This window comes from Ipomoea nil, unplaced genomic scaffold (assembly GCF_001879475.1).
Source record: "Ipomoea nil cultivar Tokyo-kokei standard unplaced genomic scaffold, Asagao_1.1 scaffold0327, whole genome shotgun sequence".
Classification (NCBI taxonomy): Eukaryota; Viridiplantae; Streptophyta; class Magnoliopsida; order Solanales; family Convolvulaceae; genus Ipomoea; species Ipomoea nil.
This window is the reverse complement of record NW_017616755.1, coordinates 1220408-1238288: the sequence shown is the minus strand read 5'-3', so window position 1 is coordinate 1238288 and position 17881 is coordinate 1220408. Positions and strand designations below refer to the sequence as shown.

Here is a 17881-nt window from a genome sequence, read left to right as displayed (position 1 = left end):
CCAACTTGAAGAATCTAGGATTGCCCAAAACTTGGCTTTGAAGAAGAAGCTAACAATTTTCTAGAGAGAATGATGAGCTTTTGTGTTTAGGGTGTTAGGGAAATGAAATGAAGGATGACTCTAGGTTAGCTTGGAACACAAACATAAGGTGAAAAGTCTTCTTTACCTTTACTAAAGTGGGAAGTGTAAGGAGACAAGGGAACAATTCATAAGGCATAGAGTACAACCATTTGACTTGGATTGACTAGTCAATTTCTAGTCCACCGACTATTGAATTTTCAGGATTTTAAGAATAATTACCAATTAAGCTAGGATTAATTATCTAATTAATCCTTAAATAGAATTTGGATTTACGGGGTGTCATAATAACAACAATAAATAACATACAGTTCATCATTCTAAACATCCAATATATATATAGATTTACACACATGAACCACTAAATCACATAACATTGGGTTAAATAATAGATTTGGGAATCCATGGGTTATACCTCAAGCTTCAACCTCAAAAATCCTTCCATCTACAACCTCAAGCTAGATCTTATTTTTTACCATCTTCATTTCTCAAGCAACAACCAACACAAAAACACATCTAAGCTTAGAAATCTCATCTTAAGGACAAGCTAATCAAAGGAAAATGGAGAGGATATCTTACCTAGTCTTGAAACCTAAGCTTGGGTAGAAGAAGAAGCTCTCAAAAATGAAGAAGATGAAGATGATAGGAAGAGCTAGTGAGGCACACGAAATTTGCTGCTGAAATGGGGAAAAAGAATAGTGCTACAAAGGAGAAATGCTATCTCTTATAGTTAGGGTTTTGGGGGTAGGAATGTAAAATAAAATTATAGGGTTCACCTTGCATCATGAACCATAGTCTAGAAAGATGATTTTTGAATAACTTGGGGTCAAAATGTATTTTTTTCAAAAAGATTTCCAAACAAACACTTGGTTCAGATTTCTCCCGGTCTCACTCAGATTGGTTTCTCAGTTTAAATCTTGGTACGCGAAGTACCCGAAAATTTAGGAATTTTTGAATAGAATAAATTTTTGGGTCGAATTAATTTAAAATGTGATTAAATTGATTTATTCAACCACCAATTGATCGCAAAAATTTTTACGGAGTGAAAAAATGGCTATATTGAAATTTCTTAAAATTTGGATTTATGAAATTAAATTTTGGGTTGTTACAATTATTCAGTTTGCTAGAAACTAAATCAATATACTAATCAAGAGAATATGCAAAATTATATATAATAATTCTCAACTTGGAGCTCACCGTCAGGGGCGGACCTACAGTAGGGGCAATTGCCTCCACTCACCCCACCCCCACCCCATGTATAACCCTTGAATATATATATATATATATATATATATATATATATATATATATATATATATATATATATATATAGTACAAGGTTTAGTATAAGTAGAAGCAAATAGCTAATATTAACATAAAATGAGTTAGCCTAAATGGTAGAGCATGCGTGTTAGTAGATGGAATTATAGAAGGGTTTGAATCCTTGTGTAGTCTTTATGGTTATTTGAACAGTATTGGCTTCAAGTCTTCAACACATACGTACAGTCTTATTAATGGTAGGCTTCAACACACACACACACATATACATACATATATATATATATATATATATATATATATATATATATATATAAACTTTTATATTAATAATTAGATGTGTAATTTATAATGTGTTTCCTATTAGAATTATTTGGTCAAATTAATTATGTCTCATATTTTGTAATACATATTTTTATAAAGTTTTGATGTGTTTTATTTTTCGCTCATATTTAACAACATTTATCACTAATTTTTAAGTGTTTCACTTTTTTAAGTTATCCTGTTTATTTTAATATTCATCCCCACTGAGAAAATTTTCCGAGTCCCTGCTCAGCGTCAACCACTATTCAATCGTCACTTGGAAGTTGAAACTCAGTAACTCACTATCGCTGGAGTACATTGGTGAGTCACTAAAATTTAATAGTTTCAAATTTACCTTTCAAATTTAATGCTTTATGCCCTTAAAGTTGGAGTCACAATGAGTTTGAAGCTGAGTTAGGATTAGACTTTTAGGTTTTTGAATATAAGATTTATTTATTTATTTATTTATTTATTTTTTGTGAATGCTACTGATTCTGTTACAATATATGAATAGAAGTTAATAATATCAATTTTTTAAATGTATATTTTAATGCTTTAACAACATTAAATGAAGTCCCTAATGATTTTTTTTTGTTTTTTGTTTTTTTTTTTTTTTAACTAAAGCACCTAGGCAAAGACTAACTGCCGCCAAGTGTCTTTAAATGGTTACTATCATATATGGATATTTTCAAGCTAGCAGGGTTATCAATCAAGGAAATCTCTTGTCTCCTTTTCTCTTTCTATTTGTAATAGGATCCGCAATTTATATTGTGCACCACGACGCACATAATAATATATGTCTAGACACAAAATGTGCACGTTTCATACTGATGTCATTCCGTCCATCCGAACAGACCAAATCTCATTATGTGTATTCAGTTAAAATTTTGTGTGTATTGTGTTATGAGTTTATGTATGTTCAGTTAAGAGTTTATGTGTATTATGTTAACCAAACCCTTTATGTGTATTCAGTTAAAAGTTTATGTGTATTATGTTAACCAAACCCTTTATGTGTATTCACTAGGATTTGTGGTTAGAATTCTATTAAGGCTTTAATATTAGAATTAGATTAATGTTGTAGTTATAATTCTATATTAGACTTTAATATTAGAATTAGACAAACGGTGAATTAACGGTACTTAATGAAAAAGTTAATGGATTGGATAATCATATAATTAAAGATAAATTAGGAAATTTCAAGGAAAAATTAAAATATGAACAATTTGAACTATTCATTTGATTTAATTATTTGACGGTCACTTTTTCTACCCAATGTTTATAATTAAATAAAGAGAAAATGGCACTTTTTACCCATGAGTTATATACTTATAGCACTTTTTCCCCCTCAATTATTTAGGTAAGCACATTAGCCCCCTCAATTATTATAAAAGTGGTGCTTTTTCCCCCCTGATATATTAAATTGGCATTTATACCCTTAAAGTAAACATTTTATTTATTTTACTACTCCAACAAATTATTGCGTATACGTAGGGATGACCACGGTTCGATTTGAATTGAACCGGATACTAAAACAATCGAATTAATAGTTTACGGTTATAATTCAGATCTAGAACCCAATATTTAAATGTCAATTTATTAAAATTATGTATCAAAAAATTGAATCTTGAACCGTGAACCAGCGGTTCCGGATCTGATTCGCGGTTTTGAACCGTCTTTATTTTAAAATTTTATTTTTTATTTTAAAATAGTCCAAATTCAACAATAAATGTATTTTATTTTTTTTCGGAACATGAACCGTCCGTTCCGGTTCACGATTTTAATAAACTCTAAATATCGAATTTCGATTCTAAATTGTAATTGGAATATTTCGGTTTGGTTGCTATAGTGTTTGTTTAGTTTGAACCAAATTATAGTCATAATTTGTTGGAGAAAAAAATAAATTAAATATTTAGTTTAAGGGTAAATATGTCCATTTAACATTTCAGGGGGAAAAACAGCCACTTCAATAACTTAGGGGGAAAAAATGCTATAGGTATATAACTCAGGGGGAAAAAGTGTCATTTTCCCTTAAATAAATATTTGAAAGTATATAAATGCAATATTATATATGAGAAGTTCAACATAAGTAATTTAATGTCTAATTGGTTTATTTAAGTATGTAATAATTCATAGTATATGAATACAATGTAATATAGGAGATTCATTATAATTTTTACTAAACTTTTTTTAAATAGTAACCAAGTATTTTTGTTGCAAAGGGTTCTAATATATTTAATGAATGCACATATATACAAGATCAATGACTGAATTAACGGTACCCGTCCTTTAGGTGATTTGCTCAGTGTTCATTTAGTTCAACCATTATTGTTGAATAAATTAAAGAAATTCCTAATTTAAGGAATTTAGATGTAGTAAAAATTTAAATTTTATAATTATAGTGTAACCCAAAGATATTGGACGATTGGTAAATATGATGTAACCCAAAGATAAAAATGCTAACGAAAGTGTTTTGGTTATTGAACAGTTTGAAGCAACAATTTGTTCCAAACCACTGAAAATACAAACATTGCAATTTATAATATTTTCACTTAACCTTTTTATAATGATTTTCCCAAAACACATCTATATTTTAAAAAAAATATTATTATTAAAATAATTATTATTATTATTATTATTATTATTATTATTATTATATCCTTAGGTCATTTTAAATGTTAATTTAAATAGCTAATTAATTTTTTCAAATATCTTTTTATCAACCGTTGATATAATTCGCTAGTCAAATCCGCAAATATAATCCGCTAACGCTAACCGCTAACTACTGATTCTCAAACAAGGACATTGCGAGGTAGTTTCTCACTTCAATTTGTTGTGTCGTTTGAATACTCTCTTTGTCAACAAATCCCTCGCTTTATTAATTCAATTTTTTTAAAAAAAATTTCATGGTATTAATAAAATACTTGGTAAATAAATATATAGCATTATTTTGTATTATAACTGATATTTAATTAAAAAATAGTGCACAAAAAAGATAATAGACAATATAGTGAATATAATCAATTGATGAATTTGAATGTAAAGAATTTTTACATTGGAGAAAAATATAGACAATATAACTAATGAAATTATTTCTCTTAATTAATTTATTGATAATGAATAATTTTTTTTAATAAAGACATTGTAGGGACAATGTAGCGAATATAATCAATTGATGAATTTGAATTTTGAATGTAAAGAATTTTTATATTGGAGAAAAATAAAGACAATATACCTAATGAAACTATTTCTCTTATTTAATTTATTGATAATGAATAATTTTTTTTGAATAAAGGCATTGTAGACACATGCATAATTCTAAATTAAAGAAATGCATATGTATTATTTTTTGTTGTAGCTACTAAATTATTATTTATTTATTTTAATAAGAGTAAAATAGAGTACTAATTATGCCAACTTTGATTGGGATGTGGTTCGAACCTAAGATCTTTCTTATTGAAATCAATGAGTAAGTTAACGGTGAACTAACAGAAATTAACGGAAGAGATAATATTTAACGTGTGATGCTGGGCGGCTTGAAGGTGGAGGGGATGGGCTCCCTCATGATTCTCCTGGTGAAGGGCAGGGTGACTTCGATCTTTGGGACGGGTAATCCGCCCCCTTCCTTCCACCTGAGTAGCTCGGCTATCTTAGCCTCCATACCTTTCGCCCACCCCCCAGCTATAGAGCGGACTGGGTATCCGCCACCAGGGTCCGCCGTCACGGCCTGGTGGGCACTTTCTCCTTCTGACTCGTCATCGCAGGCGTGCCTGTCCGCATCGCCTACCCGGCCCCACTCCGAGCCTCGGTCTTGGGGTGCGATCCTCCTGTTGCCCACACTGGCATCGGCCACGGGCTTCTCGCGTCGCCCCGGGCCGTAATGAGAGAGGCAGGCCTTGGGGGCCGCAGGCCCTGCATTATTGGCCTCGCGGCCAGCGCGGGCGGCCTTCTGCATGGGCGGAGTTGAGTGGGCCCGCCGGACGCTGATAGGGACGCCTTGTCCTCCGTCTGGGGGCGGGATCCGCTGTCTCGCGTCGGAGACTGGCGCCCTCAGGAACCGGCTTTGGGATCCCATGATCATCTTCGGGAATTGGGCGTATAACACAGTATGGCAAGGTAGCGGGTCTTGAGAACACGGATCTGTTCATCTGGGTGCTCGCTGGGATTTGAGTGCGTGATAGAATTTGAGAGGATGGGTAAAGCTAGGGATGCACGCTTTTTGTAACGAGTCCCACAGACGGTGCCAATAATGGTTTTAATGAAATCGGGTCCACCATAAACCGGGTATAGGAAATATAGAACGGAATAAAAGAGCTATTATTGCTTGTGGGGCGCGAGGCCCACATAAACGCGCACAAGCCCAATGTCGCAGGCCCAGAAACAATAGTACAGGAAAGTTATACGGTGAAAAGGGAAATAAACGGATAGACAGAAACCTGAATTACATGCATAATACCAGAATCGATCTTTGGACCAATTAGGAGAGAGAGAAGACTCAGACCGCCAGGTTACCAGGTCTTTTGTGTTTCTTGCCCTGTCTTAAACTGACCGCAACCCCCCCCCCCCCCCCCTTTTATGCCCTCTCAAGACTTCCGCATACCACCCACGTATACAACATCTACAAGCCTCCAGCTCCCACCATACACGTGTCCTCCCCTCGCCGCACGTACCCCCCCCCCCCCAACTGCTCGAACGGGACCGATCTTGTCGCGCACTATCCTGGGATCCTTGCTCCTATACGCACTGCCCTCCGTCAGCTACCCTTCCGTGCGCAGCATGCATGCACTAGCCGTCATTCCACCCACATGCATGCATGTACGTAGCCGCCACCCCGCGCACGCATGCAATAGCCGGCATTCCACCCGCATGCATGCGAGCCCATGCGTGTGAGCCCCCCTCCTCATCCCTTTGGGCTCACACTCCCTAATCTATATGGGCCAGGCCCATTACATTGTTCTCCATCAAATTCCATTCCGTGTATCGCACAGGTGAAAATACTAGTCTTTGTAATAAGAGCATCCAAGCAAGAATAAAAAGTTATTAATTGCATTCTTAACCAGTTTGCTTTGGTGATGTGCTCATATGGCACCTCTGTGGCTCCCTTTGAGGGAAGGTCACAGGATCGAACTCTAGTGGTGGCCTGGTGGGGTATTGACTCTTTAGGCTGCAGTAGTTAATTAGAGAAAGTATAGAACAGATACTACCCTGTGCTAGAGCCAATAGCATTCAAGAAAAAACAAAAAAACAAAAAACAAAAAAAAAAAAAAAAAAAAACAGTTAACCCTGTACTAGTTTGATTTGGTTTCTACTTAAAGGAAGTGGGATCTAATGGTAAATTATTCCTTGACTATAAACAGTTATTTGTAAGTCTAATAGAAAGATCTTTAGGTCAATTAGAGATAGAATACGGTCATATGGTTAATGGGTGGAAAGAGAGGCTTTTATCAAAGGTGGGGGAGGGGGAGGGGGAGGGGAGCACATATTAAATCAATGGTACTTGCAACTCCCACATACTCATTGGACCAAGCTTTTATATTCTCATTGTTTTGTGATTGATGAATGAGATTTATTCTCATTTCTCAAACCAATTAAGCATCATTCCCATGGTATCTCATACATATGTGTATGTGTGCTCAAGATGTGTCCTCACATGTAAGAGCATAGGTATTTGTTCAAGTAGTATTATTATCTTAATTGTTAATGAGACACCGCAAAAATGATTTATAAAATATGAAAAAGCTATTCAAATTGTGACTAAAATATTACTTTGTAATTTACCTCAAAATTAAACGTGGGCCTAACACTTTTATTTATTTTTTTATATGTTGGAGTTAAATTATAATTTTTTATATCACTAGATTACAAAATTTTTAAAAGAGTAATATTACTAATACTTTAATGATAAAGTGTTACTTAATATTATTAATAATTTGATGATAAAGTGTTACTTAACGTGACGTGTTGTTATTGTTACCATAAAATTAAAGTAATTACTTTTTATGATTTTGTTACACAAATTATGTTTTAAGAGTGAACTGTCACGTCTAATTCCAGAACCACCACCCCCATTTCATTGTTTTTTTTTTTAACTAATGGATATTTACCAGAACCACCACCCACCCCCCTCTAGAGGATGATGTACGGTGGCATAACAGCATCACCGGCGGCAGAATAACTGTGGAATCCTCTTTGTAGCCGGAACTCCATATCTACCACGACTATGGTTCCTACCTCATCAACAGCCGTGACGACGTCATTGGAGTTGAAAAATCAATCAAAGTTAATAATATAATTAAATAAATAAATTCGAGTTTTGATTACAACTGGTTTCCCTTTTTACAGTTTCACAGATTTTCTACATATTCTAAATCTAACCACGGCCTCTGGAACGGCTAAATCTCGATATCCAGCCACGCGAACGATCTTCATAGCTAGATACACTCTCTGAATCTACTATATAATTTTCGCCGGAATATACGACTTGTGTTTGGTCCGGAAGTTGAACCTCCACCAAATTTGACTTAGTCGGTTGTGATATTGATCGGTAAGTTGAAAACGGAGAAGGTGGTGGCGACGTCCGCCGCTTGTCCGACGATTTCTTCTTGAAAAAGCCGGAAGATGAGCTAGGAGGTGGGGGTGGCGACGGCGGCGGCGGTGCGCTGCTATGACGGTTGTGTTTGTCCTTCTTCTACGAGAAGAAAACAATATACAACGTGATCATCAATAACTTGTGACAAATGGGACGGTCAAATTGATTAGTCTTTTAGTAATTAGAATAAATTTTACTTTTCGTCCTTGGATTATTATATATGGAGAAAATGATCAAATAGACTCTAAGGGGGGTGTATTCAATCATGACTTTTGGTCTTTTGTAAAGTTTTAAAGACTTTTAAAATGATAGATTTTAATAAACTTTGATTGACTTTCATAGAGTCGTTCAAAACTTTTTAAAACTTTATAAGACTCTATAAAAGTCTATATAAAAAACATTCATAGACTTTTATCGACTTTTTATTTTAAAAAGTCTACAAAAGTCATTGAAATTCTAAATTGAATACATCCTTACAAACATTCAATGATTTTTATTCTTATCATTTATAATTTTCTTACAAAACATTTATAATATATCATAAAATTCTTCTTATTATATTATTTTTGAATGCTCTTATTATATAGTTCTTCACCCATATCAACATTCTCAACATTATTATTTTTATCCATAGTATGCTGAGACTTATATGCTAATGACTTATTCTTCAAAAAAAAATGCTAATTACTTATATATATTATTAATAAACATCAACAAAAAAAAACTATTTCATTAGAAATTCATAACAATATTGAACAATAAAATTTATAATAAAAGAATTAATCAAATAAAATATTTAAAAATATAATTACAAGTTGCATAAATAAAAAATAAAAAAATAAAAATCTAATATTAATAATATATATACAAGTTTTCAAAAAAATATATATATATAAAAAATTATACTTGATATATTGCTAGGCTTCCTGCAAAGAGCTATTATTTGCAATAGTAATTTGAGACTGTGAACAACAAGGTGTTACTGTTTGCAACCCCAAATTGTTGTTGCGAATAGTAGTTCGCTATTCGTAGTAACCTGTTGTTAATATATATATTACGAATATAAACATAATAAAAAAAATCAAAATATATAAATATTTATATGAATATTATGAAACATATACTAAAATTTGAGGATGAAAATTTTGATTTGTTCATGTATTTAGGGAGAATTAGAGAAAGTTAGGGATAAAAAATTCATATAAAAAATAAAAATCAATATAAACAGGCAATAATAATGAAATAGAAATAATATTATTTCGAATTTTTAGATAAAGATGGTAAAGTTTAGGAGAGAGAGAAAAATTGGTAGAGTTTAGGTATGAGGAAAATATAGGATAATGAAGAAAAAAATAATTTTATTGAATTTAGATAGGTTTATAAAATTTAAATATGGAAAAAATAAAGTTTAAATAGAGAGAGAAAACATTCAAAGTTGTTAGAAAGAAAATTTTGAAATCTTGGGGTTGATGGTTGGATTTCAACTATTTATATTAGACTAGGAAAAGTCTACAAAAGTCTTAAAATTAAAAAGTCTACAAAAGTTCAGAACTTTTTGAATACCACATGACTTTTAAAGACTCTTTAAAAGTCTTAATCGAATACCACACGACTTTTAAAGACTCTTTAAAAATCTTGATTGAATACCGCCTGACTTTTAAAGACTCTCTAAAAGTTTGAATTGAATACCTCCAAACTTTTAAAGTTCATAAAAGTCTTTAAAACTCTATGAAAGTCATGATTGAATACACCCCCCTAAATTTTACCCCAAAGGTCAATTAGCCCCTTAAATTTTACAAAAGTGCAATTAAACCCTCAAACATGTCAAATTAGGTCAATGAAACCCAAAAATCGGTAAATGACCTGTTATTACATGTTATTTCAATTCCAGCAACGAATTCCGACGACCGGCAAAAAAATCCAGTCACCGGCAACAAAATTCGGCTGTCCGGTCGCCTTCCACTGGAAAAGAAGACCGGACGACCGCCTTCTCCAATGGAGAAAACCGGATCAGGTCGTTCTTCTCCATTGGAGAAGACGGCCAGATTTAGCCGTTCTCCGGAAGACGACCGGACGGCTGGGTTTTGTCACCGGTGACGGGAATTTTTGACCGATGGCCAGAATTCCTCGCTGGTGGCCGAAATCTGTAGCCGGAATTGAAGTGACCTGTAATAACAGGTTATTTATCAATTTTTGGGCTTCATTGACCCATTTTGACATGTTTGGGGGTTTAATTGCACTTTTGTCAAGTTTAGCGGGCTAATTGACCTTTGAGGTAAAGTTTAAGGGCCTATTTGACCATTTTCTCTTATATATGAATCATATTTGTTCTTTGACTATTAAATTTTATCAATTAGGTGCATGACTATGTAATTTGTATCACATTTTATCCTATCGTCTAATTTTTCAAAATTATTGCCGGAAGTGAAGTGCTCCCTCCGAAAGAAGCAAACGCAAAGCTCCTTTCGAAAGAAGCAAATGCAGAGCTCATTTTAGGAGTGCACCTTCCAAAAGAAGCAAATGCATTGCTCCTTTTGGAATGAGCGCTTCTGGCAATAATTAGCCAAGAAATTGAACGACATGACCAAATATGATACTCCGTACAAATTAAATAGTTATGCATCTAATTAGAATATTTTATTAATATGACTAAATATGATTCATGTATAATTGTCAATAGACCAAAAGTGAAATTTTATCTAGTAATTAAAAGATCTGAGTCAAATGAGATCAGATAGTGGTGACGAGTTTTCCTATTCACTGAAAAAACATAACTTGTGACAAATCGTAAATAAACTTACGATATTTCAAGATTTACCTCGGAGCTTTTTTGGGTGCCCTTCCTAGAGGGAGAAGCCATGAGCTCGACCATGTCAAGGATCTTTGCCTGTCCTAACTCTGTGCAGTTGTGCCAGTAATAGATGGCTAAGTCCCATGCTTTGGCTCTAAATTCCCAGAATCTCCTGTCAATGTCCCCTTCATGTCTTGCAACAAATGGCCTCAACAATGCTTCATAGATATACGTTGTCCCCTACATTAATTCATCTCGAGATTAACTAATTTGTGAATATATGAGCCGGCAACGCAGTACAAAGCCCGCGAGCCACCAATGGCTAGGCCCATCCCGCCCCGACAGGCAAATTTTAATGTGGACCATGGTCTATGTAATTGTGTGGTCTATTAAGTGAGTATCATTCTAATTACACTTTAGTTTCATTTAACAATATAGCTCTGTTTTTCAGTTTCATTTTTCACACACACTAGTTTCATTATAGCAATACCAAAGTATCATTTTAATTCTTCTACTATAGTTTCATTGACAATATGCTTTATTGCATGAGCTCTATTTTGTAGTTTTTTTTCCACACACATTAATTTAATTATAGTAATATTATAGTATTATTTTAATTACACTCTAAGTTCATTTGACAATATATGTTATCGTATGACTCTGGATTTTAGTTTCATTTTACACATATACTAGATTAATTATAATAGCACTAAAATATCATTTTAATTATACTACAGTTTCATTTGACAATTACGTTGCTAAATGAGCTCTGTTTTTTATTTCATTTTCCACACACACTAGTTTCATTATAGCAATTTTAAAGTTCATTTTAATTCTACTACAGTTTCATTTGACGACCATGGTCCACATAGCACGGTCCACTGTATAACAATTGGCCCCGACAGGGCAAATTATTTTGTAGACTCGATTTGACGACCATGTTCAAATATACACAATTTACATACTAAATGTTTACAATTTAACTTTTAAAAATTCACAATTTGTGATGAACCTGTATTATATTTACAAATTCTCAAAACTTAGAAACACAATTTATATTCCAAATGTTCACAATTCAAATACTAATATACACAATTTAGGACAAGGGTCCACCTTATCAATTGTTATGTCGTGGACTGTGCAAGGTGGACACAGTTCTATATTCATAATTACTGAACTTTATGTTCATAATTTTTGAACTTCAAATTCACAAGTATTGAGCTCTATATTCACAATTACATAACTCTATGTTCATAATTATTGAACTCTTCATAATTATAAAATTCGATGTTCATAATTTTTGAACTTCATATTCATAATTATTGAACTCTATATTCACAATTACAGCATTCTATGTGCATAATTATAGAATTCTATGTTCATAATTTTTGAACTCTATATTCACAATTATAACAATTTTAAAATTGTGCCCACCTTACAAAATGAATAAATTTCACAGCATAAAATTTGCCCCACCTTATAAGGTGGACCTGGTCCATGGTATAACAAATGGCCCGGCAGCGGGCGAGTCAGCCCACTTCTTTATTTATTTATGAATTTGAGTGTAAAAATACATGTTTGGTGGGATTTGATTTCCAATCTTTTATTTTAAGAAAGAAATATTTATTACCACCAAACTACTCCAATATTTAATAACATCTTGATATTTGATAACTTATTTTTGAATTTTAACTGAATATAAAGAATTGTGATATTTGTCACAGATCACATCAATTGATATAACAGTCAGTAAAAATATTAAGTACCTTTGTTTTAGGATGCCATAAGTAGATGAAAAGTGCCAACTTTGCTTCGGTATACATTGGCATCCTATATTTAAAAAACAAAATGTAAATAATTATTAAATTTTGTGGACTGTGAACTAAAACATCAAGTTATTTGAGTTCAAACCAACAAAGCTTAAATAGTGCATACCATGAGACAGAAAGATCGCCAATACTCTCCAGTACTCTAACCAACGCAACAATTATCCTGAAAAAATGAAAATTATGGCCTTCAGAATCGACTTATGATATTCAATGCACCAAAAGTATTATTAAAACAAGAAATAAGGATGTGTTTGGAAACTCAAAAAATGATTTCTGGATATCATTTTTCGGGTTTCCAGTGTTTGGATGTACATGGAAAATTCAGTCAATGGAAAACATTTTTCGTTGACTGAAGAAAATAAGGTTATTTTGGCGGAAAATGACTTCTGCCAAACACACAACAAGTTTTCCAATGGAAACCAGTGGTCTTGTTTCCACCGAAAATCATAGCTCTGGTTTCCGACGGAAACCAGTGATTTTTTTTATTTATAATTTTTAATAAATTAAATTATATTTAATATTATTATAAATATTTTTATATTCTAAATAAAATAATTAAAATGTCTAATTATACAATTCTACTCATTTTTTAGAAAATGAACCAAACACACCAAGATAGAGCCGTCAAAACGGGCTTAGCTCGCGGTAGGGACGAGGGTTTCGAAAATACAGGACCGTTTATGAGCGGCCTTTTTTGGCCTATCCGGCTTAGGCCCTCGGGCCGCGAGTTGCCCGCCATTATTTTATTTTACTTTATATAAAATACGCACTTTAAAATTATTGTTATGTGTAATGTTTTGGACTTTGAAGTTGTGACTAGTTTGATGTTTGATGAACTATGAACTTTGAAATTTATGTAATATTTAATGTTTGATTATTATGTTTTATGTGAGTTATGACTTATGTATCAATTTATTTTAATTAGTTTGATGTTTGATGAACAATTTTTTTTTTAAGAAAAAGGGGGTTTGGGTGGGGGCCCACCTAGCCTGCGGGCCACTGGCGGGGCGGTCCGGGCATGTCAAACCCAAGACCATTTAGGAGCAGGCTTTTTTAGCCCGCCCCGTTTAGGCCCACGGCCCGTATTGACAGCACTACACCAAGACAGTTTTCTAAAATGCAACCAAACACTGGAAAGAAAAATATATTATGAAAAATAATTTATTTTTTAGGAAATATTTTTCAGAATCCAAGCGGACCCTTAAAGTACAATCAGAAGTTAAATTTATCAAGAAAGATTTATTTAAAAAAAAAAATCACCAAATTCTTAATTAATCTTTAATTGAGGAAGACGTTTGAAGTCTTTTAAGTCAAGTCTTTACCTGTAATTCTGTAAATCCTATTTCAGCATTAAATTGCTTTTCATTTATAATAGACAATTACTTGGAACAAAAAAAAACCATTAAAACCACGTTACAAGGTTATTTTATATTTTTTTAAAAAATAGGTTATTTTATATTAGTCAGTCCAATCCTATGTAAAGCATCTCCTCATGTCATTGTCAAATAACCACTCAACTCATTAAACTATTCAAAGTTTTTGGTAAGGATTAAACTATTCAAACTATTCAAAGTTGATATTGATTAGATGTCATGTTTATTTTTTTTTTCCTTTGTGAACAAATTATTGGTTGCATTAGCTCACCTAAATTCATCCAATTAAAATCCCATTTAAGCATTATTGTAAATATAATTCCATGACACAAAGACTTATAAAACATAATATTCAATAATAATAATAATAATAATAATAATAATAATAATAATAATAATAATTAATTTCATTTTTGATCTTAGATTTATAGGTGAAAGTTCACTTTTAGTCACTTTTTATCAGAACATCCATTTTTTGTCCTACTATTATTGTGATATGACGTCCTCTATATAAAAAAAAACATTGAAATTTTGTTAAATACAAGAGCATTTCGCTCTTCAATTATGATTTTTTTTTCAAAAAATAAACATAAAATATATTACGGGTCAAGACACTTTGTATTAAAAAGATCATTCTATTTAACGGAATTTCAACAAAATTTTTTTAATAGAGGACTAAAATTAGTCACATCACAATAATACTATGACCAAAAGGGGATGTTCAGATAAAAAAGGACTAAAAGTGAACTGTCACCTATAAATCTAGGACAAAAAATGGAATTAACTCTAATAATAATAATAATAATAATAATAATAATAATAATAATAATAATAATAATGAGTTAATGTCATCCGGGGTCTGACGAGTATAGTGAATCTGTCAAGTTTAGTTTTAAACTTTCAAGTTAACTACGATCCTTCAACTTTCAAATGTTAGCCGGTTCCACCAGTTAAAATTTAAAAAGTTGAAGGACCATGACTGATTAAAACATGAAAGTTGAAGAACCACGTGTTAACTTGAAATTCTAAGACTAAACGTGACAAAATAACTATACTCCACAGACCCAGATGCATTAACTCTAATAATGTATATTCAAAGATCAAAATTTCTGTTCAGATAAAAAGTGATAATTACCTTGTACATAGAGATTATACATTTTATAAGATATGAACAGTAAATAATTAACATAACATTATGTGATTGACAAATTCATTTTTTTTTTTTTTATGAGAGGCATACCAGTATTGGCACCAAAAACGCAGTTCTGCAATGTCAACTCTGTTCTTCTCCACACTTTTGAAGCATTCAAGAGCAGGGTAGGCATAGCCAAGAATCAATCTGTCAACGAACAATTCAGAAAATCAACAATAAATAAGTATTTAAAGCTCAGAAAAAGCATTAAAGCAAAAATCTAAAGATAAAACACAGAGAATCAAATCATGAGTAGAAGTGGGGAAAAAAAAATAGAAAAAAAGTGATTACATACACTAGGCTACTGGTTATGAATTCTCCCAACATCTTCTGAATCTTCCAATTCCAACCCCTAAAAGAAAGCATCAAAATCACAATTAATCGATCACCCACCAAATGAAATTCATAAATCTAAGAATTCAAACCCAGTAATTCAAAGCAACAAAGAGATTGGACCTTTTGTCAAAGCAGAAGAAAGCCCAGAAGCAAGATTAACTACAGAACTTGGGATCTAAGAGAAATTAGATCAAATGCTGCAATTGGATTAAACCCAATTTCAAAATAGTATATATTTAAATAAATAAATAAAATTCTGCTCAATTGGATAAATGAAGAGGATAATGCTGGCCGCTGGGGAGATTCTGAGATTAATAAAGAAGCAACAATGGATACCTTGGTGCCAATAATGAAAGAGAAGAAGCTATGATCAGGCTATCAAGAAGAAACTTGAGAAGAGAGGAACAAGTACATTTTATGTTATTATTTCGGCGTGAGAACTACTGCATATATACATACATCTATATATATATATACACACACACAGAGTAAATATAAGGCGGCGAATTGGATTGGGCAAAACTGAGAGAGAGAGAGAGAGAGAGAGAGAGAGAGAGAGAGAGAGAGGAGAAGGGAGGTTGAGTTGGAGATTTCTTGGCAGGGACGCCTTCTGCTTTCTTTTACACGTAATAATATAAAGCAAGCAAATTAAGGGGGGAAATGGATTCCTTGGGATTCTCCATTATGGGTAACTTCTCTTGAAATGGGCAAATGGCCATTTTTCATGAAATATGTTGATGATGAAATAATACTTTCATGAATAAATATATTTCAGGCTCAAGAGTCAAATCGCACCATGAACCAATTGCGATATGTCATTCCGCATCTTGATCTTTCTCATATCTGCTGTTTGCCTGTTTCGATATACAAACCATAAAATTTTGTTCGTTTATACTTTTTAGCAGGTTTTCAGGTTGCCTTGATGACATGGCAACGATTATGTGTTGATGTGAACTTATTTTTAAGATTCAACACCCATTTAAGGACTATGTGCTGATGTAGACTGAAGGTCATTCGACTAAGCTCCTTCTGTAAATCGCCTAGAAGTTTCGCAACCTTCATTCTCTGGTTGATCTTCATTCTCCGATTCTCTCCTACAAACGATATACTAATGTAGATCTGGACATCTGTGGCTCCATTTCGAGGGAAACAATTACATCTTTGATGGTTATGGTTCTAGCAATTTGGGAGGTGACAACCTTGTTTTTTCAAAATTTTCTCAGAGGGCCTGTAGAACAAAAATGGTTCAAAGATCTCGAACGTTAGGGTGTGAATTTGTAACTAAACTAAAGACCAATTATGATACCAAAACCAACATATATACCACTTGGTGAAGAAGCACCTTTTTCAGATTCTTGAGGTTTACTTTATCTCTCTGTTCAAGCAATTCACAAGCTTCTTCACGCCTCTCTTTATCTCTCTGTTCTTCTCCAGCTTATCTATTCTATCTATGTCACTCTCTGGACTACAGGAGCCCCGGCGAAGGCGTGCGGCAGAGGCCTTTGGTCTCCACTCTCGGCAGCCATGGAGTGAACGAGGGCAGCGTGGTTAGCAACAACGATAGTAGCACCTGGAAGCAGCAACGGCGACGAGACAGCTGCGGTGTTGGTGGTTGGCGACTTCTTGTAGTGACGACCGGAGATCTGTCTGTTTCTGGTGAGTGAAGCAACGGTGGCTGGACCTCCGGCGGCAGTAGCACTTCCTCGTTCGTGTGACAGCTGGTCTAGCATCCTCTTGGCGAAGCTGAGTTGTGGTTACGACAATCGGAACCGACGATCTTTCCTACGAATCTTCCCGGCGTTATAAATGGAGAAAGTATTGATGTTGATGCTGGAATGATGAATCATAAATGGAGAAAGACGGTGCAGAAAAGTAAAAAATGTTGGTCAATAAAAAAAAAACCCTCCACGTTAGCATATTATAACCTATAACTTGATGGCAACCTGTTAAAAAGTCTAGATGAACAAAATTTAATTTTATGGTTTGTGCATTGAAACAACATATATGAAAGATTAGGGTGCGGCATGACATATCGCAATTGGTTCATTGTGTGATTTGACACTTGAATCTATATTTTATTGTTTGTTTTTACTTTTTATTTTCAATAATAGTATT

The 17881-nt window shown here is 33.3% G+C and overlaps 1 protein-coding gene across 2 annotated transcripts; it reads right to left on the bottom strand.

Moving 5' to 3' along the window:
- Positions 1-7918: 7918 nt before the first annotated feature.
- LOC109171652 (putative HVA22-like protein g) lies at positions 7919-16297 on the bottom strand. 2 transcript variants are annotated; one of them, XM_019320724.1, is made up of 8 exons: positions 16103-16297; positions 15887-15963; positions 15726-15782; positions 15479-15577; positions 12972-13028; positions 12803-12866; positions 11064-11276; positions 7919-8341 (listed from the first exon to the last, which is right to left on the bottom strand). In XM_019320724.1, exons 3-8 carry the CDS (start codon positions 15755-15757, stop codon positions 8027-8029), a joined length of 780 nt encoding a protein of 259 aa, XP_019176269.1. In that variant the 5' UTR covers positions 15758-15782; positions 15887-15963; positions 16103-16297; the 3' UTR covers positions 7919-8026. The 2 variants fall into 2 exon arrangements, with proteins under 2 accessions (XP_019176269.1, XP_019176268.1); XM_019320723.1 differs by having other exon boundaries at positions 7931-8344; positions 16103-16249.
- Between the last annotated feature and the right edge of the window lie 1584 nt (positions 16298-17881).

Bases quoted from the DNA above. Each gene is read 5' to 3' on its own strand.
- LOC109171652 (XM_019320723.1), bottom strand. From the start codon at position 15,757: ATGTTGGGAGAATTCATAACCAGTAGCCTAGT. The intron at 15,578-15,725 runs GTATGTAATCAC...GTTCGTTGACAG, and splicing joins TTCATAACCAGTAGCCTAGT to ATTGATTCTTGGCTATGCCT. The intron at 11,277-12,802 runs GTACTTAATATT...GAATTAATGTAG, and splicing joins TATGGCATCCTAAAACAAAG to GGGACAACGTATATCTATGA.